This window comes from Buteo buteo, chromosome 7, assembly GCF_964188355.1.
Source record: "Buteo buteo chromosome 7, bButBut1.hap1.1, whole genome shotgun sequence".
NCBI classification, from domain to species: Eukaryota; Metazoa; Chordata; class Aves; order Accipitriformes; family Accipitridae; genus Buteo; species Buteo buteo.
In genome coordinates, this window is record NC_134177.1 from 13,501,846 (window position 1) to 13,525,889 (window position 24,044).

Genomic DNA, 24,044 nt, shown 5'->3' on the forward strand with positions numbered 1-24,044 from the left:
TAGGATAGCCTGTTCAGAGGGGTGCATTTTTGGTTTTGCTTTTCTCTTCCCTCCATAGCTTTTTAAATAATAATTCAGATGTATCTGTTTGAGCTGTGATGCCCTGGATGCAAGTCCTTCCTCTTTGCAGGAGCAGACATGTGGGTCTCTGGGGCGGCCTGGAAGGATGTCCTGGGGGAGCTGGACCTCCTCAGTGAGAGGAATATTTCTTGCACCTACCTGGGACATTGGTTCAGCAAACAGTTTAAGGTTAAGGAATCTGGGAATTGAGCTGTAGCTCATTTTTGAGCATCAGCTTCATTAGTGTGTAGCAAAAGTGTGACTGGGATTTATTATCCTTGCTGTCAGCCTGGATTTGGTTGTGAACCACCAAAGAGGACAAAGCCATGGCCCCTCTGGTGCTGCTTTCCTTAGCTGGTTTTGCCACATGGCAGAGGTCACCCCGACTGCATTCGGCAAAGGTTCTTCCCTTCCTGCAGCCCCTTCTCTGTGGCCCTTGGCCAAGCCTGGGGCGAAGGAAGCGGTCTCTGAGGGACGCTGCCTGGTCACTGCCCCGGAGAGCAGCTCATCTTCTCCCTTCCTCCGGTCTGGAGGCACCAGGGAGAAGGGCTCATCTGTGCAGCACCCCCACATCTTGTCCTACCCCAAGGTGAAAGCACTTGGAGAGATGCTATATGAAGCCTAATGAGTTTCTCAAGGAAGGTTTTGGCTAAACCTGTCCCTCTCTCCTGGTCCTTCCTATTTGTGATGATGTCTTGGGGTTCTGCTGACTCCAAGTAGACGAACAACTCCCAATCCCTAGGAGGAAACTTCCCTGAGCTGTGCAGGGCTCAGTTATGAGCCTGTGCCTTTCAGTGTCCTCTCTTTATTGAAATGTTATCAACACACCACGCGTTTGGGAACAGTCTCTTGTTAGGAGCGAGAAATAGGGAGATGCATTGGGGGTTGTGCTCCTTGGCATTATCCAGCTGCAGTTCCAGCTTTGTTTTTGCTGTAATTGCACTTAAGGGACTAAAGTTTTTTGTCATGTGACATCTTCTGTGCAGGCTTGTGAGGCACATGTCTTACCCTTGCACTGCAAAGGTCTTCTGCAAGGATGTAGAGGCCCTGTACAACCAGGTACCTTTTCCTCAGAGGTTTTAAATCTGTAGTCCAGTTGCAAAGGTTTAACCTGAAATAGAAAAGCTTAAGTTTAGATATGCCTGTATCTTTTGTTTGGAGAGACTAAGTGGATACTACCACCCTGTTTGTGTCTGCCAATGAAGAGCCTGAAGTAGCCTAGAGAGATGGGCAGTGGGGAGCTGAGACCTGCCTCTTGCTGTGTGCTCCCACCTCTCTCCCAGCTGAAACAAGAGGAGCACTCTGGGGGAGAAAGACAGGGAAAGGCAAGAGTTGAGTGTGTTTCCAACAAGGGTCCAACCACTTATTGGAGCAGGTTTGCAAGCCATAATCGGGTACTGAAAAATTTTGGTGATATCAGCCTTGATAGTAGAGGTAGCGTGACCCCCATGTTGAGCAGTGAATTGGGGATGTTACCTGGAGAAATCCTCTCCTTGCTTTAGATAGAGGGGCTGGACCTCAGCAGTCTATGGCTGCGGGTGTAGCCCAGAAAGAAGTGATTGTAACCTGTATGTGGGTGGAAAGAATGAATGTGTCCTTTAATAGACAAAAATGAAACCTGATGACGTTCTGTCCATCTGCACAGCTTTAACTTCTCAGTGTGTGGCATGCAATGCTTCTGCAGAAATCAGGATAGTTTGGCTGTGTGTAAAGTGTCATTGCTGCTCAGTAACACATTTGTGCGGTTTGCACAGTAATGTAATCACACTAGACATCAGACTGGAACCTGCATTGCCATTTTACAATTTTCTGTGCTCAACAGGAGGGTTAATAAGCAATATGAAACTAGGGACAGGGGATCCTCTCAGTTGCTGGAAAATTGCTAGCTTGCTTCATTTGGCAAGAAATTAATACTAGATATTTTCTAGAATGAAGAGGTTTTCACTGTGAGAGATGGAAAAGAGCTGCCATTGCAGTGCAGTGAGGACATTTTACATCTTGAACTGATGGTTGTAACTGACGATGCATTTTTGTTTGCTCTAAGTTGGCCTCAGCTGAGACAGGATGAAAGTATCCATATACTTTCTGTTCAGGATTATTCCTTGGGGAATGCAAGAACTGTTATTTGACTGGTTATTTTTACCAGTCTGATGGTTTGAATCTTCCACAATGTCACCAACACCTGAATTCTCTGATTTCTTCTGACACAAGCCCAGTTATGTTATTGCCTTACTCCCTCAGGAGCTGTTTTTCTTTCTTCTTATTTTGTCTTTTTTAATAACAAAGTAATGGTTTTAAGTCAAGTGAAATTGCTTTGCTTTTCTTTTTTCCCTGTCCCTGAGTGTAGAGAAACAACGGAAGGAAGCTTTGTCTGCCTTGTGTGTTTCAACTCATCTGGTGGCTACCTTTTGGGTTGTGTCTGCCAAATTATGCCTAGTGGAAGGGTTTATTTCCAGTCGTGGCTCTGTTTTCTGTGAGACAGAAGCTTCACTAGTTCCATGAGGAAGATATGGCATCTGCAACAGGAAAGCTGTGGATGTGGGATGTGAGAGGGTGTAAACCGCGTGCTCTGTGCTTTCTTTCCTCTGGAAGTCATTGGCTATAACTAGTGGAGAAACTACTTATTTCATTATCGTGAAGGGCTGAATAAAAGCGGGTGTTGCCTGGCTCAAGGCAAATTTTAAAATCTATTTACAAAATGTTCCCACTGGAAAAAAAAAAATCTGGAAACGCTTCAGAAAGGAGCTCTTGCACTGATGGATTTGCGCTAGACACTGTTAAGCCCTGTTATTTTTCTGGCACTGCCTCCAACGCCTCTTGAGAATGTGCAGAGTAGGCAATAAAATGAATGCAACTCTTTTAAAGCAAGGTTGCATAAATCATCAGAAAGGAGAGGAGCTTCTCGTATACCAACAGCAACACTCCACTCCGTCCTCTCCAGCAGAGAAGTGAGCTCAAGCTCTTTGTTTGTGCCACTTGGCCTGGATTAGTGTCAAGTCACTTTTTGGTATCAAGTGGAATTAAGAGGAAAATAATTTCTCTCTAAGGGTGTTGAAGTTCAACTTTTTTCACTCACACGTGTTTTCTAGATTCTCTGCTGTCTCGGTGCCATGATTGCCTTACCGTCCCTTGACAGCTAACCAAGGCCATGATCTTTAGAGTGATATGTGAGCTCAGCCATGGTTAGGCATGTGGGTGGGTCTCTCTAAGTGAATAAACTTGCTGTTCTTCAAAAACTTCCTGTTTTGTTTTTGTTTCTTCAGTTATAATGTGAAATGATTGCTGAGAAATCTTCCAGTCTTTAGTTTTCCAAATGGAGCTTCCCATCAGAGCTTTGCTGTGCAGGGAGAAGATGCTGTAACTGTCAGAGGGATTAAAGAGCTGCTTTCCAGCAAGGGCAAACCATGGGATAAAGCCTTAGTAGAGCAGCCCAGGACAAACAAGAGTTTGGAGGTTGTGATCTGACTGCGAGCTACTGAGAAGGAAGTGCAGTGAAATGTAGGGGTGAACATATTATAAACAGACTGGGTCCTGGGGGGGAGTCCCAACTCTCTTCTAAAGTAGAGCCTATGAGAGGTTTTCCAGGTTTAGCTTAGCCGCTTGCAATTACCTTGAGCAAAGAGCAGATAGAGCAGGATGAGAATTCAGATGTTTGGGGGTTTATTTCTATAAGGTTTCTAATATAAGGAGCAAAATCATTAAGAAATGACTCTTCAGGAAGTCTCAGATGAGACATATGAAAGCTTTAGTTCCTTGGCATTGGCAAGGTAAACTTGAATCCTCTTTGGGAACTTGAATCTAAACTTGATGATTTTGTTTGAAATTACTGACCGTTGTTATGAGCTCCATGCACAAGCAAACAACAAAAACAAGGGATGTGTGTGGTTGTTGGTTTTTTTTGTTTTGGTTTTTGTTTTGGTTTTGGGGGCTCTTTTTTTTTTTAATTTGTACTTGGGTTGAGCAATTTGGGAGTCGATCCAAGAACACTCAATGATATCTTGTATTTTTGAAAATCCCCTGCCGCTGCTGTTTCACCTGGAGTCTTAATGGTACAACTAAAGGAGCAGTGTTTTAACCAGGGTGTGCGTGTTAGTATCCAGAATAGATGGCTCGAGGTGTGATGTGTTTCTGGGCCTGTGCTCAGTCGTCCGCTCTGTTTGGAAGTGGACCCAAGTGGCAAGGCTGAACATGCTTGAAAATTAATGCATTGATTGGAGCCCAGCAGCCTCTTGGGATTGATTCCAGAGTTTGGATCCGGATTAAACTTCCCCCCAAGGACTTTGGGAAGTGGTATACAAGGGGACCTGGTGAAATTTGAGATGAGTCCAACTTCCTCAAGATGGCAAGATGATGAATGTTTTTACCAAGGGCAAGAGAGTGGGAGGAAACGCCCAGTTTAGGGAGGGAAGGGGAAATATTTTATGGTGGGGTAGTGTCTGGGAATGAAAGGGATGGATTGTGTCTCGGCAGATATGAATCTTTCAGTTTTAATCCACATCTAGGAAGTAAATACAAAGAATCTTGCCGACTTCTGGGAACGGGGAGAGAGGAGGAGGTGCAGTGCTGAGCTTTTCGGCTGCTGAGGCAGAAATCCCTGTGTTGCAGAGCTGCAGTCCAGCTGCGTAAGGGATCTGATGCATAGGGCTGGTGTGCGATGCCTCGGGAGCAGAGGTGAACAGAACAATAGGAATAGGTGGATGCATTCTCTGAGCCAGTAGCTTTATAGGACTTAAGCATGCTGCCAACAAAAGTGTCAAGTCAGCAAGTGGATCTCTCTGCTGCATGGGAAATGACTTAAAGTATTTAATCATTTGGCTCGGTGGGTTGGTTTTGGGGGTGGTTTTTTGTTTTGTTTTTTTTTTTTAAGGTAACGTCATGACATCTTCGTGCGTCCCGAAATGCTTTTTGGGTGTGTGATTGCTCAAAGAAAAGAATAAAATTCTGACTGCTCTGTAAAATTTGGATTCTGCAGATTTAAGTTGTGTTTCTGAGATCCTTAGTAGCCTCTGCAAGCCTTTATTGCGATTTCTCACTGCTGCAGTTTTACTCTGCATTTTATCCATAGCATAAGAATTGACTCCCTCAGGAGTGCTGGTGTGGTTGACTAGAACTAAATAGATGAGTGAATTACCCTTCACCCTCTTTCCGCAGCAGATAAGTGTGCAAAAAGTTCTTAAAAAGGAAACTAGAGCATACACTGGCTAGGTGTGATCTAGTATTTTGCAAATGGGAAACTACTTTTGAATATTAAGGTGGGAAAGCTGTTGAGATGAACCTTTCAGTCCACTGTGCTGTGTGTCTGAAAGGAACTGTGAATGTTCGAGTTGGTAGGGGTAGGGAGTTTAATATGGTATTGGGAGGTACGTTGTTACCCCCAAAATCTGGAAGGAACCCCTTTCTGTCTTTGGTTATTAAAATCACATGCAGTCAGGGTAACTGTAAGGGCAAATGACTAGAAATTCCTTACAGTTAGCTTAGCTAACTTGCTTATTGCAAGAAGCAACCACTAAAATTATGGAAGGTCTGAGCAGAAAGTGTTCCTATCTTTCTGTTAATGTGAGCAATTCCATGTCAAACAATGAATCTATCAACGTCTCAATTTGGATAGTGAAAGGTTTGACCAGCTGAGTACCTCAAATGTCGATCTCCGAAGCTGTGCCTTGTGTAAGTGACCATGGATGGCACAATGTGTTTTAGGGTTTGCTGAAGCCAGCAGTGTTGGAGAGGGAGGGAAGTACTGAGAAGTGGCTTTTGTTGGGCTGTTAGACATTGGAGGGCCCATACCAGAAAGCTCTGTGGAAATCCTGGGTGTGCAGAATATGTGATAACATGATTTAAATGGTTGGGGAAAATACTCTTGATGGTTGTAAGGCTGATGGAGTGAAGTCACTGCAGAGGAAGCCCTGCCTTTGCATGCACATTGTGTCCATATACACACACACACACACCCTCCTCTCTCAAAGACCAGCTTCTGGGTCTGATATATGCACAGCCTGGCATCTTTGGAAAACACCATATAAAACTCCTGCTCACCTCTTAGGAGTGGGTTGCAGCAGTGATGTGAAGCTGTGTTTCTGACGTGTGCCGCAGCGGGAGGGTGGTTAGGGTGGTCTTCCCAGCTTTGTGCTGTACTGAACCCCAACAGATCACTGGGTGCAGGCAACATCAGCTTGGTGCAGGTCAGGAGCTGCTTTAATATACAAAATAAAGTGTTGGAAGGCAAAGCCCTGCCTCCTTTTGTTCTCTGCAGTTAGGGCATAATCAGAATTTGGCTGCCAGTCCTCTTGACTCCCTACACAATCTTGAAAGCTTCTCAGTCTGCTGTTTGGTGTCTCAGGCTTTTGAGAACATCATCCAGGAATTTTCTTGCTTAATTTGGACAGATGAAATGCCCAAATACAATAGAAAATCCAGGAGATCTTCCTTTTAATGTATAGGGACTCTCGTGCTGCAGTGTAACCCTTTTCCTTTGCTTGCTCTAACGTGTTTTAATTTGCCCTTTGCCCTCCTATAACTCTTCTTATGAATTCTTATATTCCGTAGTTGCACCATGCTTCAAAGAGTAGGTGTGGGGGGTTTATGTGTGTGGCTTCTTTTTTCTTTTTCTTTTTTTTTTTTCTGATGTGTAACTGCTTGACTTATTTAACTTGCAGATGATCTGAATTTCTTGTTCTGACTAAGATGCTACCTAACCAGAGTATTTTACCTTGGTGTCTGAAAGCTGGTGTATTCTGATTTTATTGAGCATAATGATGAATTTGGGAGCTAACTTCAACTCCTGGTGCTATTCTGACCTTGATTATTCATTGTCCTTGTGCCCTATGGCCATACTTTGGTGGTTACAGTGTCTGCAGCCTTTCACTGTGGATGACACACAGATATCCTGTCCAGCCTAATGCTGCCCTCTCAACACAATAAAATGCTGCATGTCTGAAATGACTGATAACCATCGATGGTTACCGTCCAGTAAAGAGTTCAAGAAACAAGGCAGCTTTAATCAACTAGTGGAGTTTTCCTTTCCAGTTCCTGCTTCTCCCCACACCCCCCTTTGTATTTTGTTTCCTCTTGTATTTAAAGATTTTTTTTTTATTTTTTTTTAATCCAACTTTTCAACATTGCTGTACAAACTCGGCACGCAGGATTTCTGGGCACCCAGCTGAGCTGTGATCCTACAGTTCTTCTCAAACACTGAAATCAGCCAAAAGCTGAAATCTTGCAGTCTTTTTCTGGTTTTCCTGATGTAGGTCTTTGTCTTCAGTTATGTTTACATCTCTTGGGAGCATGAGGGGGTGCCTTTCCAAATTGTCTGTACTTTATGGCTCTTCAGATCTTTGTTGACATTGTGTTGTCCAGCTGGTAATAGGAGAACATAGGAAAATCTTGGCCTCCGTTTTAGTTTTAGGAAGCTGAGTGTTTGGGTTATTAATCAATTTGCTTTAAGATCATGGAGTTCTGATGTCTCGTGGTCTCTTGCATCTCATAGAGGTGATATTGTATGATTTTTTTTTTCCCCCTCCTCTCTTTTTGTTTATATGTTTTCCAATTGCATGTCAAATAATTGCTGTGCACAAGCTCAGAGTAAAGAAATGACTGTGTGCAGGGGCGTGGATCTTGGACTTTTCCTGGTTTAAACTGTCTGAATTTTCAAAATAACTAAGCGTAGCCTAGATACTCTAATGAAAGCCTGCATAAAATGGTCTGACTTTCAGAAATGAAGTTGTGTTCTATGCAAGGAGAATTTTTTTCAAGAGCCCAATTCAGAATTTATTTTTTTTAAAGCCTAAAATACAGCTCTAGGGAAGTCAGTGATATTATTTTTGTATGCATTGGAAAATACTTAGAAATACTTACACAATGTAGGATGTCCAGACTTAATATTTGTGTGAAGTGGGATGCACTGTCATTCTGATAATCCTTGAATTAGACAAGCTCTTTTAGGTGAACCTGTGGCAGGTGGTAAGAGTCAGGAATTACAGGCATTCCTGCTTTGGGCTGTGCTTGTTTTAAAAGGCACCCTGCTTCTGGCTGAAAAATACTTCTTGCTGAGTTAAATGAATTAACCAAGGGGCAAAACTCAGTTTAGCTAAAATGGAAAACAATTACAGCTAGGGGGAACAAGATGCCTGCAAAGCTTACAGCCTTTATGGGTGAACAGAAATTTGCCCTCGCATTGCTTTTCACGAATTTATCTTATTCTTCAAGCCTACAAATACCTGTATATGTGGACTTTAAAGTTCTGCTGAGTTCAACAGTGAAAACACATGGGCTGCAGCCTTACTGGGTATGGCTCTTAAAATTGTGTTGCTTGTGTAAACCTAAAGGGTGTAGATGTGGCATGAAGTACAGACTGGACTAGCTAATCCCAGTGAAAATCACCCAGACTCCCCCCCCCCCCCCCCCCCGCTATACAAACCATAGCATTTTTCAAGTGTAATGGTGTATGTTTGCAAATTACTGCTGTGCCCTGATTTCTCCTGTTTAGCATACTTAGTGTGCTGTCTACCAAGCTGGCTGTGGTCAAAGGGCTGATTGGCAACCGCTGGAAGGGAAGGGGTGCTGTGTTAAGTAGGCAGAGCAGGCAATTTTTTAAGCTTGCATATCTCAACTTTAAACATGGTGGCATGATTTCAGTTTGTCACTTACGTTGGTCTTTGGTTGTTGGGGTTTTTTTTTGGGGGGGGGGGGGAAGTTGTTTTGTTTCTCTCTACCTTTTTTTTTCTTCTTTTTTTTTTTTTCCCCTCTCTTCCCCAGCTGGGGTTATCTTACTAAACATGAAATACCTGTGCAGGATAATTGGGGAGAGAGAGAGAGAGAGAGAAAGATACACAATTTTTAAAATTTTTTTTTTAACAGGATGTTCACCCCCTTTGGAAGAAGAATATTTTTTTCTTTATTGTTCTTGAATTTAGTTTCTAAAAATTACTGTGGTCATGCTTATTGCATAGCCCTGTAGATCTCAGATAGTTCCCCTTCTAAATAATACAGGAGACAGTATGCAGAAATATTTGTGCTCCCTGCTTACAGGTGGGATTGAGCTGAGGAGACATTACCTGTTTGGTTATGCTGCAGCAGGTCTAATAACCAGAACAGGATTATTGACTCCAGGGCCTCTTCTAGTCCAACGCACTCCATCACGCTGGGAACCTGCAATGCTACTGGGATGTGAAATAGTCTTTTCTTTTCCTGGAAAAAGCAATAACCCAACAGTAAGATTACTCAAATCAGATTGATTTGTTATAGTACTAAAAGCCATGACACATCGTAATTAGAGCTTAGGAGCTGTACTGCCTGGGAACCTATCTTGGTAATTGTTGATAACTTTTGTTCAACCAAAGTTATTTGCTCCCTCGCTCTTCACATTGAGTATATAGCGCACACTATCATTTTATCTGTGGGCTTCCGAGTGTTTGATGTATTTAGCTGCATAGTAGCTCTGGGGGAAAACCTCTTCAAAATAGACCCATGGGATTTGTTTCCATTTTAGAAATGGAGCTGGGGGGATCGCAGAGGCTGTGAGACCTGCTGCCAGCACCCCGGCTCTCTGTGGAGACCTGGGCCGGAGCTGGTGTTGAAATGACTGTAGACGTCTTCCCCCCATGGCTTGGAGGGGACCAGAGTGATGTCCAAGCTGAGCTTGTTCCTTCTGAAAGGAGTGCAGTCCAGATGTACGTGAGCCGAGTGGAAAGTCTGACGCATAAAGAAGTTTTTCAGTCTTTCTTTTCTCATTAAAAAAAAAAAAAGGCTAGAGATGCAAACCAAATCACACCTTTCAATGCGATGAGTGAGTTAGATATCTCTTTCGGCTTCAGCCCTGATCTTAGCTGAGGGGCATGGGTGGAGCCCTTTATTTCTTGGCACTTCTTTGTAATGGCACAAGCAGTGCGCCTACATGGGGTATTGTATCAGCCGCCTTCTGAGCAACTGGTGAAGCTGTGCCGCCTTGCAGTCAGCAATATCTTGATTAATAATTATAATAGAAACAGTTCTGTTGAACTTAAGTGCTTTATTTCCACCTACTGAAATACTTTGCTAGGAAGGTTTGAAAAAATAGGTTGATTTAAACCTCTCGATACATTTGAGGTGTCTGTCTGCCGATTTGGATAGGTATCGAGCACTCTGGAAAACATTTATCTTGATGCTCTTAAGAGAGCTGTTCTCCAACAGAAATCTGAATCTTTACCTGGTCCAGCACTGAAATACTGCTGTAAGCTGCTTCCTACTAGTCCTGCAACTGTTAGCCCTGGTGCATTAGTTGTGGTGCAGTTAAGGGCAAAGCACAGAATTAGCAAGGTGCCTTGCAAAATCTTCTTGTTGCACAGTTGTTAGTCTCATCCTCTCATATCTTTGGAGAATAAGCACCAGTGGTGGTATTTTGCAAAGCTTTTTGAGTAGCTGGATAATGCTCTTGAGCTGCATGGATCCAGCAGTGAAAATTAAAATTTTGTCAGTACATGTGCATGACATAAATGCACACTCTTTTGGAGATACAGAGAAGGGTTTTGATAGGGGTGAAGGCATCTAGGTGTTCTACACCTGAAGATGGTGACTTTTGTTTTATTTTCTCAAGTGGAGCAACTCACAAAACTTTCTCTGAAATGTTGATAACTGGGTAGTTAATAGCTGGAGCTGTGTATTTTAGGGGATTTTTTGCGTGGAAGTCCCCTTGAGAACTTTTATTCACTTGCATTACTTCATGCCTTCATAGTGGGGGTCTCTCTGCAGATCTATCTCATAACCTTATCAATTAACATGATGGGCTTAAAAGCAGGCTGTGGCCAAAGAACTGGGGGTGGGTTCTTGCTGCAAGGCAGGGTGAGATTGGCCCCAGTTTGAGTGGACTGGGGAATCTTCCCCAGCGCATCAGCTCTGCCGTGTGTGGTGAAGCATTTGCATTGCCCTCTTGTGGCAAGGGCCCCGGAGCCTCTGGAGTCAGGAGGTTTTCTGCCTTACCTTGTCTGCGGCATTCGTTGGGGAGATCTGTCCTCCTGGCAGCAGAACCAGGATTAAACAATTCTGCAGTTTTCAGTCTGGTTTTTAATTTGGCAGCCTCTCCAGCGAAACCATGGCTCTCCTAATCTAGAAGCGTGAGTTAGTGTGAAAACCTGAAAGTGAAGCTGATGGGACGTAGGCAGCAAAACTGATAGTTCAAGATAGTTATTGAAACGCTGTTCCAAAATACATAGTCTAAGATCTAATTGTAGGTCTCTAATTATTTGCAGTTAAACTCGCCTGAAGGTTTTTGCAATGCCCTAGCGATATTAATAGTTTCAGAAACTTGATGGAGGGAACAAAATAGAGAACAAAGGCACTGAAAATTAGATAATCCCTTCTTTCAGCTTTGCATGCATTTCTCTTCTTTCCACCAAATAGCATTCTCCTGCCAGGAATCGGTGGTGGTACTACATCCTGCAGTTGTTTAAACCAGCCCAGCAGCAAAACATGAGCATGTGCTGAATTCTGGGCTACCAACCTGGCAAGAATTAATTTCTGAATTAAATGCTGTTGTGTTCCTATCTGTAAATGGTGAAAGGAGGCTGTGTGTGTGCAAACACACACCCTGCAGACCCCTCCTGCAGGGCGATGCCTTGCGGCCGTGTCCGCAGCCCCTTGCTCTCTTTGTTCTCGCCATCCGCAGCGTGGCTGGGCCGAAGGGGTTTTATTGTGGCGGTGGGTGAATTCCTGCGTGCGCCTTCCCCGGGCCTGCTGCCCCTCTAATTGTTGTGTTGTCAGAAGGCGTGTGCCTCCGAAAGCCTTATCTGATTCCTCCAAAAGCCTTGCAAGCAATTCAGATGTTGACCCCTTGAGCACAAACAACTCTCCGCCTGCCTTGCGGCATAGCTGCGAGAGATTTAGTGCTTGTATATATGTGTGTGTGCACAAACCCGGCGGCCGGCTTTGTCATCGGGGATGGAGCACCTGCCTGGGGAGGGGAGCGAGGGGCCAGGGAAGGTGAAAGGCTGGTGGGACTCAGAGGGGGAGAAGGTTCGTCCAACAGCTGCTTGTGTCAGCACGAGGATAAGTGCAAGGAGATTAATAGTTATTTAAGGAGCAAATGGGGACATGGCATTCGGCTGTGGCATGTGAGTGTATAAATGTGGTGGAATGGCTGCTCCGCTGGTAACATTTAGACAGATGGTCCCTGGACTGAAAGGAATGAAAAGGATCTTTGATTCTCTTAAGGATATCTTAAAATTTAATGAAGAACTTTCTTTTTCTTTTTCCTTTTTTTTTTTTTTTTAATTGACTTCCAGGCAGCACTTTCAACATTTCCAGAATGTGCTTTCTTATTAAAGCTGACTGCCCGTTTGGCCATCTTTCTCCATCATCTTAAGTACCCTGGGATTAGAGGGAAAAGTTTTTAAGTGAAAGCTGAAACACTCTTGTTTTGCTGTCTGTATGTCTGAGCTGGTTTAGGAGACTGTTTTCATCACAGCCGTCTTTTCATCATTTGCTGGTTAGGGAGTGTGTCTGATGCTAATCTCCATGAGAAATGAAACAACTGAGTGATACTTCTACATTTTTTGAGAAGTCTTCAGGTCTTATTAGGGTATTCTGGGGAAGGAGGGAAGGAAGGCTTGTTTTTTGATTAAATACAAAATTATTGAGCAGGAAAAAGACTGTTCCTGGTGCAGTATGTCAGCATTCTGGCTCTTCCCATACAGAATTAGCCTCGAGGGAAAACATGTACCAAAAGTCCGTTAAATAGGTCTTGGTTGGCTGAATAGCCTGCAGGAGATGAGACATAACTGTCATCTGCATTGCCAAAGCTCTGATCTCCTTTTGGAGAAGAAGAACCAGTCTGGATCGCTTTCTCCTGCGTCAACTATTTAGCATGCTTTGAGTCCAATCGCAGATACTTGCTTGCCCATCTAACAGGGTTCCTGGGAATCTATAACATCCCTGCTGCTATAGATGGGGAAACTGAGGCAGGGAGGGCAAATTGCTAACCTGAGGCAACACAGAGAGTCACTGGTTCACCCAGGATTAGGACTCAATGTGTAATTGCTTTTATTACTCTGCTGCCTGAAGGCCTCAGACAAAACAGAGGCCCATTAAGCGGAGTGCTTTTTACACAGTGAGGAGCAATCCTTGCCCTGCAGACCTTGCTGCCTGAAGTAGGCTGAGGGTGGAGGGGGAGGCGAGGTGGCTTGCCCAAGGACACAGTGTGTCACTGACAGCAAGGGAAGGAAACAGCTCTCCCTTCTCTCCGCAGACCATCCCAGCTCCCAAAATGAAGTTCCCTGTGCTGTTCCCCGCCAGACCTCCTCCTTCCCAGCACAGTTTATAGTCGCAAGCTGATCTACCTCTGGAAGGTCCCATGTGCCTCACTGAAGACCCCAGAGCACCAGCCTCCCCTTGAGTTTTTAATTAAAACCCCATAAAATATCAGCCTCTTCCAGTGAAACAGGCAGAAACCTAAGGAAGAGCTCTAATTGGTGGTTTAAATTTCTCTACTTGGTCCTCTTGTGGAAGCACAGCTGAGAGCGTAGAGCGTTTGGGTGTAGGGAGGGCTCTTCATCCTCGCAAAGGGACCAGCCTGTTTTCCTCCATGGCTGAAATGACTGGCAAAGCTGGGTATTAAATGGGTTGTCCGAAGTCCCCGGGGAGCTCAGCACGTAGCTTGTGCCACTCCCTTTTGGGTTCTTGGAGGAGCGATGATGTGTTGCTCAAAGCTTCAGTAGGGTTGGTGGGATTCCCAGTATTGGGAAAGCTTTTTGTTATGGGTCTTGCAGTTGGTGCTCTGACTCGGGGAACCTTCGCTTCTTGGCCAATAATACCAAGTTGTCTCTGGAAAAGGAGCAACTGTTGGAAAGAAGAGGGAATTCAGGAGCAGACTGGCTGAAATACTGAAAGATAAATGAGCTTGATGGCTCTGGGTGGAATTGAAGCTATAGGATGTGGAGGGACATGAGGTGCTTGGACCCTTGGATAAAGGGAAGAGCCTGAGTCCCTTCTGCCATGTCAGCAGCTAACAGCAGAACCAAGTGCATTTATTGCTGCGTGTTCCTGGCTGATCCCAGAGCTGTTGGGGATGGGTACCACAAACCTTTTGGATGCTGCTCTCCCTAAGCTGGGCACAAACAATGCCATACAAGGATGAGACTACGGGTACCTGGCTGAACCCCCTGTACCGCTTGCCTGCTGCCTTGTCTCTATGGCCAATGCTGGGTCCTTTGGAGGAGTAAAAGAGCAGGGTAGTTGTGTAACTCTTTCTCTGGAGTACTTTTGCAGCTTCCAACTGTTTGTGGTTCAGAATTTTAAAATCAAATACGCTTGCCTTGATGGATTTTTCTCCAGCAGAACTTGTCTGATGCCTTTTTGAACATACGTAGGCTTTTAGCATCTGCAGCATTTTGTGGCAGAAAATCCATGTTTATTTGTGGGCTTTGTGAAGAACCACTCTGTGTGTGTTTAAACCAAAATCCTGCTCAAGATGTTTTCTTTTTCCCTGACTCCTCTATTAAGAGAGCATGAAAATTAATTCCCTATTTGCTTTTTTCCACATCGTTTAGGAATTTATCCACCGCTGACATACTGAGTGCCACCTCTCTCCTCATTTTCTCTTTTTTTTTTTTTTAGGCTGAAAAGTTGTCATCTACTGCCGTATTACAGGAAGGCATTGAAAGGGTTTGCTAATTCTTGTCACCTTTCTCTGAACTTTGTTCCCTCTTGTCTTTTTGAGGTGGGGGACCAGGGCTACACATACAACTTTTAGGGTATTAGGCATGTGACTTTTCTGCTAACCTCTCCCTAACCTACTCTAGCCTTTGTTTCTGATGTTTTCAGTTGTTTCATATGTCACCGTTTAATCCCAGCCACCAACTAAGCACCATGCAGCCACTCACTTGCTTCCCCCCCACCCACCCAGTGGGATGGGGGAGAGAACTGAGGGGAAAAAAAAACCCCTAAAACTCGTGGATTGAGATAAGAACAGTTTAATAGGACAGAAAGAAATAAAATAATGATGATAATGACAATAATAATAATAATAAAAGGATTGGAATATACAAAACAAGTGATGCACAATGCAATTGCTCACTGCTTGCTGACAGATGCCCAGTTAATTCCCAAGCAGCGATCTGCCCCACCTCGGCCAACTCCCCCCAGTTTATATACTAGACGTGACATCACATGGTATGGAGTATCCGTTTGGCCAGTTTGGGTCAGCTGCCCTGGCTGTGTCCTCTCCCAACTTCTTGTGCCCTTCCAGCCTTCTCGCTGGCTGGGCATGAGAAGCGGAAAAATCCTTGACTTCCCAGTATAAACACTACTTAATGCTCTGATGTTTTCAGTTGTTGCTATCAACGTTATTCTCATACTAAATCCAACACATAACACTATAGCAGCTACTAGAAAGAAAATTAACTCTATCCCAACCAAAACCAGGACAGTTGTTTGTACCTGGAGGCTACTTTTGGGGCACAACCGTGTCTGATCACTTAAGTGCTACACACTGTGCAACTGCTGCTTCTTAAGTATGTGAGGATGCCTTCCTTGTTGTGAGTTTTCATGCTACTTGTTGAGACCTTTAATTCCTCTCTACTACTGTCTGTGACCAGTCACTGGGAATTGAGCGCATGGTGCAACGTGGTTAAATGCTATGAACCTTTTCTCCAGTAAGTCACACTTTAGTGCAGTTACTACCTGAGCTAGAGGTCCCAAATATCACCGTGCATAGCAGGATTGGATCCACAAGAAGAGGAGCAGTCGTGTAGAGCGCAAGGCCATCAGAGACAATGTTTCCTTGTACAAGTTAGAGCCAGTTGCACTGCAATGAACATAGTGATTTTTTTACCAGGTTATAGCAGTCCCTCCAAAAAGGGGGGGACTCCAGAAAGACTCTGTCTGGGTGTTGATAGGGATAGGGAGCCTGTGTTCTCATGATGTCTTGCTGCCCTGTGAATTGCCTCCTTGTTACATGCAAGCTCTTTTCCCAACTGGACTACTGACTCGCTGTGTGACTGTGAGAAGCTTTACTTTTCTCTTTCAGTCACCAATGGAAAGAGGGGTATGTTCTTTGCAAATCTCCTTCCTCCTGGTGCGCCACATGTACGGTGGTCCTGAGATTATGCTGTGCATCCTCCATCGTGAAGGCCATGCCACTGTTAGCCAGCCTGTGCTAGTGTGGCTTCTGTAACACTCCTGTGCATCTCTTTTGCCTCTAGCCGCAGTACACGAACCTGGGGCTCCTGAACAGCATGGACCAGCAGATCCAGAATGGCTCTTCCTCCACCAGTCCCTACAACACGGAGCACGCGCAGAACAGCGTCACAGCCCCCTCGCCTTATGCCCAGCCCAGCTCGACTTTTGACGCCCTCTCGCCCTCCCCAGCCATCCCTTCCAACACAGACTACCCAGGACCTCACAGCTTCGATGTATCATTTCAGCAGTCTAGCACAGCAAAGTCAGCAACGTGGACGGTAAGGACGCAGCATCACTTTGCTCCTTCTCTGGCTTTGGTCCCAGTGCCAGTAGTGACATTATTCATACGATGCATATCCAGGCTTGCGCAAGAATGGAGTGACCCGTGTCCTCTTCAGTGCGTGACATGTCACATAGAAGGGAGAGATCTATCTTGGCTGCTCTGGGAGGGTGTGGTGGGAATTTAACCCTCAATAATATCACTAAATCCCAGGTGCATAAAATGCCTTGCAAAATGACAGTTGCCTAAAGACCATGCGTGATGAAACTGGTTCTCTGTTTGGGTCTAGCAGGTATGCTGGAGTAAAACATGGGGTGGGCATAAGCATGGCTTCAGTGCTTCCCTTGGCTTTCTTCAGCATCCATGGGTTTGTGTGAGGTTTGGCATGTGAGGCTGTGCCAGCAGGACAGAGGTGGTGCTCCTTGCTCTGAACCATGGAGTGTGGGGCTTTCTTGTTCTCCATGTCCTTCCCCTCTTGCAGCTGGTGTGGGAACCCCAGTGTCACCAGCTCGGGTCAGCCCTGCGGTACTTGGATTATTTGTGTGTGCGTGTGTGTGTGTATATATATATATATTTTTTTTTACTTAAAACTTTGCTCTTGCTCTCAAAATAGTACCTTTCTTATAAAAAAAAAAGTACAGATCTTGAAACATTCAAGCCAGCTCCACCAAAAATCAAGAGCAGGGCTTCATTGTTCAAGCTCTAGAAACTTTGTAGCCCAAGACACAGTACTGCTGGAGCTGTATGTCCTGTTGTGGTTTAGGGCTCTAGAGTACAGATGTTTGCAGTGGAGAATACTGCTGTCTTAAAGATGTCCAATATTTGCCTTTCTCTCCTTCAGGAACTTGGAGTAGGTGCAGTGAATAATGGTCTACTCCATGCTACCTGAATAAAAGCAGGGACTAGATTATTATTTTATTATTATTATTGTTGTTGTTATTTATTTTTTAAAAGCAAAAAAGATACACTTTTTACAAAAAAGCTAGGAGCATTAAAATAGTATGGGATTTTTCTCTTTTTTTTTAATCTGAGAAACTACTTCAATCTCAAATTTAAATATAATCTAGCTGGAGTTGCAACTAACAAACTCCCAGCCACTGCTGCCAGCAAAGCAGCAGAGCTCGTGTGCTCCACTGTGGAAAAAGATACCACATAACACGAAACCACTGTAAGTTTGCATCCTTTATATTTTAAAAGTCTTTTTCAGTAAAACTTGTCTAAAACTGGTAACAATAACTTTGTTCAGAAAATAGTGTTAAATGGGGTTAAAATGCGATAGGTCTTCTTGAGACCAAATCTTTCATTTACTTACATATAAAAGGGTGAAGGATTTTTAAGTAAGGTTGAAATTGCACCTTTTCCTTATCTACATTGGGAGTGATGCCCTGTTGTAGTTCACGCTTGTTTTCATGTCCAGGTTTCTCCCCTTATGCTACATGCAGAATTTATTTTCACTTCCCTTTAGGTAAGGAAATCGTCGGTCAGCTCTACTTTCCATTTCTCAGAGCAAGAAAATGCTGCCCTTGGATTTTTGCAGGCTGTTCTGGAGAGGGTCCTTTGAAGGAGATATGAAAAGGTGTTCTCTTTTGATACGTATGGTACAAAGAATTATCTACCGCAGCTGCAGGGAACCAGAGCGTTTGATGGTGTCCTTTCAACTATGAAAAGTGGTCTTTTGAAATGAGGTTTGAACGTATGTACTAGGCTGTTCCAACAGAGCTGAAGACGAGTGAACTACTCATGAGCTTAAAGTTAAGGAAGCACTTGAAATGTTTCACTGTAGTGGTGGTGGCTTTCTGGGGTAGAAGCGGAGGCTCAGTTTTAATGTGGTTCTGGGTAGTTGTCAAAGATCAGATTGCATGCTGGCTTTAAAAAATAAATAAAATTACTCCTTGGTGACTACAGCCACCAAACGTGTGCAGCCTGAGGGAAGGCACGTTTAGGCTCCCCTCCTTTTCTTTTGCCCTGATGTGGACCACGCTACCAACAGATGAAGGTGTGCTCCCTGTACCTGTTGCAGTCTGTCTAGGTATAAGTCCCTGTATTTTACTAAAGGAACGGGGTCCCCAAAGGCTCTCTGATCAGGGAGGAGTGAGCGCGGTCCAGGTGTCCCTACGCTGAGACAAGTGACCTAGATTTAGCTGTTCGTGCCAGAGCTGGCAGCGTGCTGTATGTTCACAGTGGATGATGACAGCCTTGCAGTGGTGGCTGGGGACCTTCAATCAATACACCTTTCACAGTAGAGCATCTTTCCATCTTCGGAGCTCTGCCCTTCTGCTAATTAATCCACCAACTCATTTCACATGGGCTCTTGAGCAGTTGGTAATATGCGTTCGACAGCTTTATCAGTGGGGTGGGTGGGGAAGGACGTGAAGGCTCTCTTTCCCGCTGCCGTCCTGAGAAATGTGGAAACATGCATGAAATGTTGATGAAAGGAGGAGTGATTGCCCCATCCTCTCAGCAAGAGCAAGTTCTTGGAGTTGCTCATCCCCCCCCATGTGACTTCATATGCTTTGATTAATGCCTGTCGTCTTTTTTTAATGATGGATTAGGAACTTACCCAACTGGAAGAGTTTCTTCCACTTCAGTGACCTATTAAAAGTTTAATTACTTGATGGCCCCACCCTTATTAAGAGTCCAAAACTTGAAAGCCTTGTTTCTTATTTCTTTTTTTCCCCTCTTGCAGTTCCCCAGGGTAACAGTATTAAGTAAGGAAATCCATTGTATCGCACTTTCCCCTGTTTGGGAGAGGATGAGCCAGACTGACCCACCTTGCCCTGCTGGGAAGGCTCGGTGGTGACTGGCAGGGGATCTGCTGTCCTGGCTGACAGTGCGCTTCACTGGAGCTCCTCTGAGCTTCTGGGCTGAGTCATGTCAGATTAGGTCATGGGAGCGAAGGTTGTGGGCTTGGTAAAAGGACTGGGTTATTTCTCTGAAAAGCAAGAGCTTCTTTCATGGGAGGATTAGAGACCTCTGAAGATGCTTCAGATTTCTCAGCTACTTTGTGCGTTTAGCTCCCAATTTGTGTGCTTTAGAGGCAACAATCTGGAATCATGTGTAGATCCCCAGGTTACTTCTGTACCTAAATGCTATGTCTCTGAAAACAGCCTTGGAATCATAATTTTTCGTATGTGCCCCCCCCAGGTTCTGCAGACTCTTTCTATGGGGCAGGTTTATTGTCCTAGGACAGTGGGCACTCTTTGCCAAATCAGCAGTGTTTGTACAGGATAGGCTGGAAGGGAGATAAGTGTAACATCAGGATTACTTCTCTGCTTAGGTTTCTGATGGACTCCTAGTTAAAGGAGGAAAAAAAGAATAAAAAATGGCCAAAACTTGCAGAGAGAAACACTCGGTGCTGCTAGGTGAGAAGGTGATTTCATATCTACAAGCAGTTCACTTCGAAAATATTACAAATTTTCCCTCTGAAGTCTTTCATGACCTTAAGTAGGAATTCCAGTAAAACATGCTGTCTAATCAGGTTAGGTCTTCATTTGTATGCAATGTTGAACTAATTAATGATGACAAATTGAGATTGGATTGCAGAGGACTTTATAAGCATCCTTGATTATTTTTTTTTTATTAATGATCTGAGAACGCAGGTAAGAATATAAGCAGGTTAATCAGTCTTTTCAGAAGGAAAATCTTTAACAATTGAAACTGTACTGAAGCATTTAAAAACAAAAGCCTTAATAGTCTAAATTGACCAAAGTTTCTCACCTCCCTACTCATAATACTAGAAAACCTTCTTGAAAACCACACGGTGAAGGAACAAGCAGTTATCATTTGTAAAGCTGAGATAGAGAGTAGGTTGTTGAGGTAGAACAAGAAGCCCTATGAATTGGGTGAAGTAAGAACTTATGCAGAACTGTGTCTCGCTTATTGTAGGATATTTCCTCTGTGAGAATTCCCATATTCCCATGCCTTGCAATATCTGCTCCCGTTTCTGCAGCAGAAGAAAACAAGGCATTTCAAAAGTGTGCCACCTCAGGTTTTTTTTCTTTGTGGAAGTTGTGTGCCGATCTTCCCCACCCACTCTGAGTGCAAATAAATAAATAAACAACTGCACTGACTTTCCCCCCCAAAAAAAGATTTGGCAATCACCTGTCACTAGCAGAACCTGTTACATGGGGAAGAACATGATTGCAGTAGGAAAGTAAAAATTAAAATTGTATGTCAAGGTAAGTAAAAGTTAACATTATTGCCAAATGCGAGCTATCAAAAAATGAATCGTATCCACCCATCCCCATAAGCAAGATACCACCTTATAAGTCATGAGACTTTTAAAAAAAGACAAACAGGTTCTTCTTATTATCCCCCAGGTTTTTGAGCCTTTAGGGTGCATCTACTAAATCTTTTAAAGCTTTTCTTGGTACTCACGAGGGTTAAGGAAAAAGAAGGCAGAAATTCCTTTAAGTTTTTAAATAAAACCTGAAATTTATTTGCAAATTTTTGATTCTTCTGAAGACAGACACCCAGCCCTGCAAGACTTGCATAATTCAGGTGTTGGCAATACCTGAGTTTAGCAGTTTATTCTCATGCCCTGCAGTAGGTTGGAGCTGAGCTGGGTTGGTCCTTGCAGGGCTCTGTTATGAAACGTGGAGCTCTGCAAAGCTGCAATCTGTGTTCCAGTCAGGCTCACTGGTTCTCCTGTTCTCAATAAACTCAGCTGTACCCACAGCTATCAGAAAATGCTCAGATTTCAGAGTCTTTGCTAGTAAAGCTGGATAACAGCCTGTGCAACATGCATGAAAGCAAGTAAATGGATTGTGCTGGCTGGGGTTAGTGGATTTGGAAAAGCTGCATTTGAAGAAAGGTGAAAGGAATGCACTTAAATTAGTCCACGCGAGCAATAACAGGTTTCTGTGGTTGAGAGTACAGATTCCTTGGCTGGGCTATCTCAGTCTTTTTATTTCAGATTTGATTAATTCCATTTTTGTTTTAAATATATTCTGTGTCCTGAACCACCTGGTACAATTGGGAATTTTTTTCCCAATCTCTATAAAATGAATTAGAGGACCATGCACAAGCATAGTGAAGCAGTGAGAGAGCAATTAGATGTGCGCATCGCCTTGACTCAACAGTCCTTAATTATGTGTTCAGTGTTCTCTTAAATAATTGTTTCAATAACACTGCTAATGTCTAGTATTGTCCCAGCTGCTGATTGTGTCTCTGCATCATACATGAAAACTTTTTTTTTTTAAAGTCTGGTGACTTTCCCAATGAACATACATGTGGAGCTGTGCTAAGTGTTCATGTGAAATCTTAGCTTCGTTATTCCCTGGTGGTGTGTTAGTCCATGCAATTCGAACTTTCCAGTTTTACCCTTTTAACATTATTTTTAAAGCTATCAGGAGAAAGGGAGTGAAGTGGTCTTGTTACAGGATTTTGAATTTTTCTGTCCTCAGAGGTTCCTAGTCAGCAATGATGTAGGCCTTAGCTGTTTGCATGGGGCAGCTGAGAAGGGTCCTTCTAAGAGGGTCATTTGTGTGGAGGGCCTGCAGACCTTGTCGAGCACCAAAACTGGTCACCTGCTAATCGTTTCGTGCTTCTAAGTGTAGGCTTTGCTGGTGATAACCTGCCTTATTACAGCAGGAGTGAGGAAGGGAAATGATGCCTGCAATCGAAAGGGAGAGAAGCCGTCTGGAAGGAGAAGGCAGTGGAGGAGGAGATGGGGCTGCAGCCTTTGGATGCACATGCCGTAAGGAGAGCTGATGCAATGGTGTGAGCTAAGGGCTTGGCTCTTCCCTGATCTCAGCCAAGCAGGAGCTCTTCCATATTTGGGCATTTGTCTCAGGTGAGAAGTGGTTAAGATTTGGCTTCCTCAAGCTCTCTGCAGCCGTGCCTGCCTGAAGAGGCTCTTTCCAGCACACTCTGCCTCTTGGCACGGAGCAGGCAGGGCGGGCGTTGATTGCCACCATCGTTCTCGTGCACAGAGAGGCTGCGATCGTGCTTTCCTGCTTGAAGAGCTTGTGGAGTGTGTTTTCCCCCTGTGTGATATTACAGGGCCTAATGCTGAGGCTGTTGAGGCATACGTAACTTGTCCTAGGTCATCTGCTTGGAAAGAGAGGAGCTGGGTTTGTTGTCTTTGAAGGAGGTGCCTTTCTCACGGCAGGGAGGTGTTTTCAAGCTAGCGAAGCTGGGAAGAACCAGCTCACCTGTGAGAACCAGCCAGGAGGGGCCTGCTGGCTTCTGTTTGGGTTTTTATGCTTGAGTAAAAGGACATCTGAGTGCATTAGGTTCCCATTAGAATGTGATTGTGCTTTTTTTTTCCCCTAATCTCTTTGTCATGTGTATTTTGTTTTTATTAGCAGTTATCCTCTTCTGTTACTCCTTACAAGCAGCTGTACAGGTCTGTGTAATAGTTTCCAGAAAACGTCTTATGATATGAGCTGTCTTATTTTTTTCTTTTCCTTTTTGTATCCCTTATTGTTTTGTAAATCCTACCAAGGCAATATAGCCTCCCTATATGAACCGGAGTTTTGCTATATGCTCTCTATTAGACCAGCACACCCCGTGATGACAGAGCTGTGCTGTGGTGTAAGAGCACACTGTAAGGAGCAGTCTGTACCCCACACAGCTAGTGATGCCTAGGAAGGATGAGAAGGGAAGTTACTTATTATATGAATTGGTATTTGCTAGCACTAGGAACAGAAAATTTGGGTCTCTGGCCTTGCAATGGTGTGTGCTGTGCTCTTCAAACAGCCCAGTTAGTGTTGGGCACCCAGCATGCCTGACCTGCTGAGAGAAAGCAGGTTTCAGATGGTGTGAATGTCCTTCTCTTTCAATGAAGATTTAGCCTCTTAGTTGCTATGTTTGTGACTGATTCTCTCCCAGTGTAACAGGAGACGAATTAGAGCTCGCTACAGGTCTCCCAGGATCTGCAAGTGAAAAACACTGAGGTGTTAGGGTCAGACATAGGAGGATGGAGAAAGTAGTCATGGGGAGGGGTTGTGTCCTCCACGGGGGCAGAAGATCCCTCAGCTGTTTTGTACAAGCACTTTCTAGTTGTACTGGCATCACGCTTTTTTACTTACCTTTTTTTTTTCCTGTTCAGAAAATTTGTTTTAAGGTTTTAGCTACTTTTGAAGAAAAATTCAGAGGGAGAGAATTAAGTGCAAGAAACTTTTTTTTTTTGGTTCCTAATGAGAATTTTTTTTTCTACATGGAGAGGAAAAAATGTTAATTAAACATAATTTTCATCAATGCAACTTGCACAAAAAAGCCCCACCTACTTTCATGAGAAAGGAATAAAGAGAATCATAATCCTGGATTAGGTATCTTTCACTACACATATATAAAAACAACACCGTGTGAAAAGGGGGAGAATATATATGTATACACACACACACCAAACATACCAATGCGCCTCCAGCAGTATTACCAAAGGAATTAACTTTACAAGAAACAGCCACAGCCTGGAAAGAAGCCATTTTTCAAATAAAAGCTGAATGAGACTTGTGGTTTCTGAGAACTATGAGGAGGAAGGGTTAAAAAAACATTTACAGATAAGAATAGCTGATGCTGGGAGATGAGTGAACATCTTGAAGTAGGGGAGGGTCAC

At 44.0% G+C, this 24,044-nt stretch overlaps 1 protein-coding gene across 2 annotated transcripts in view; it reads left to right on the forward strand.

The window, feature by feature from the left end:
- TP63 (tumor protein p63) overlaps positions 1-24,044 on the forward strand; it is a 126,481-nt gene that overhangs the window by 57,540 nt on the left and 44,897 nt on the right. For both annotated transcript variants that reach the window (XM_075031626.1, XM_075031627.1), the window contains one exon: positions 16,227-16,481. In XM_075031626.1, the coding sequence (XP_074887727.1) occupies positions 16,227-16,481 (255 nt within the window). The remainder of the gene's footprint in view (positions 1-16,226; positions 16,482-24,044) is intronic.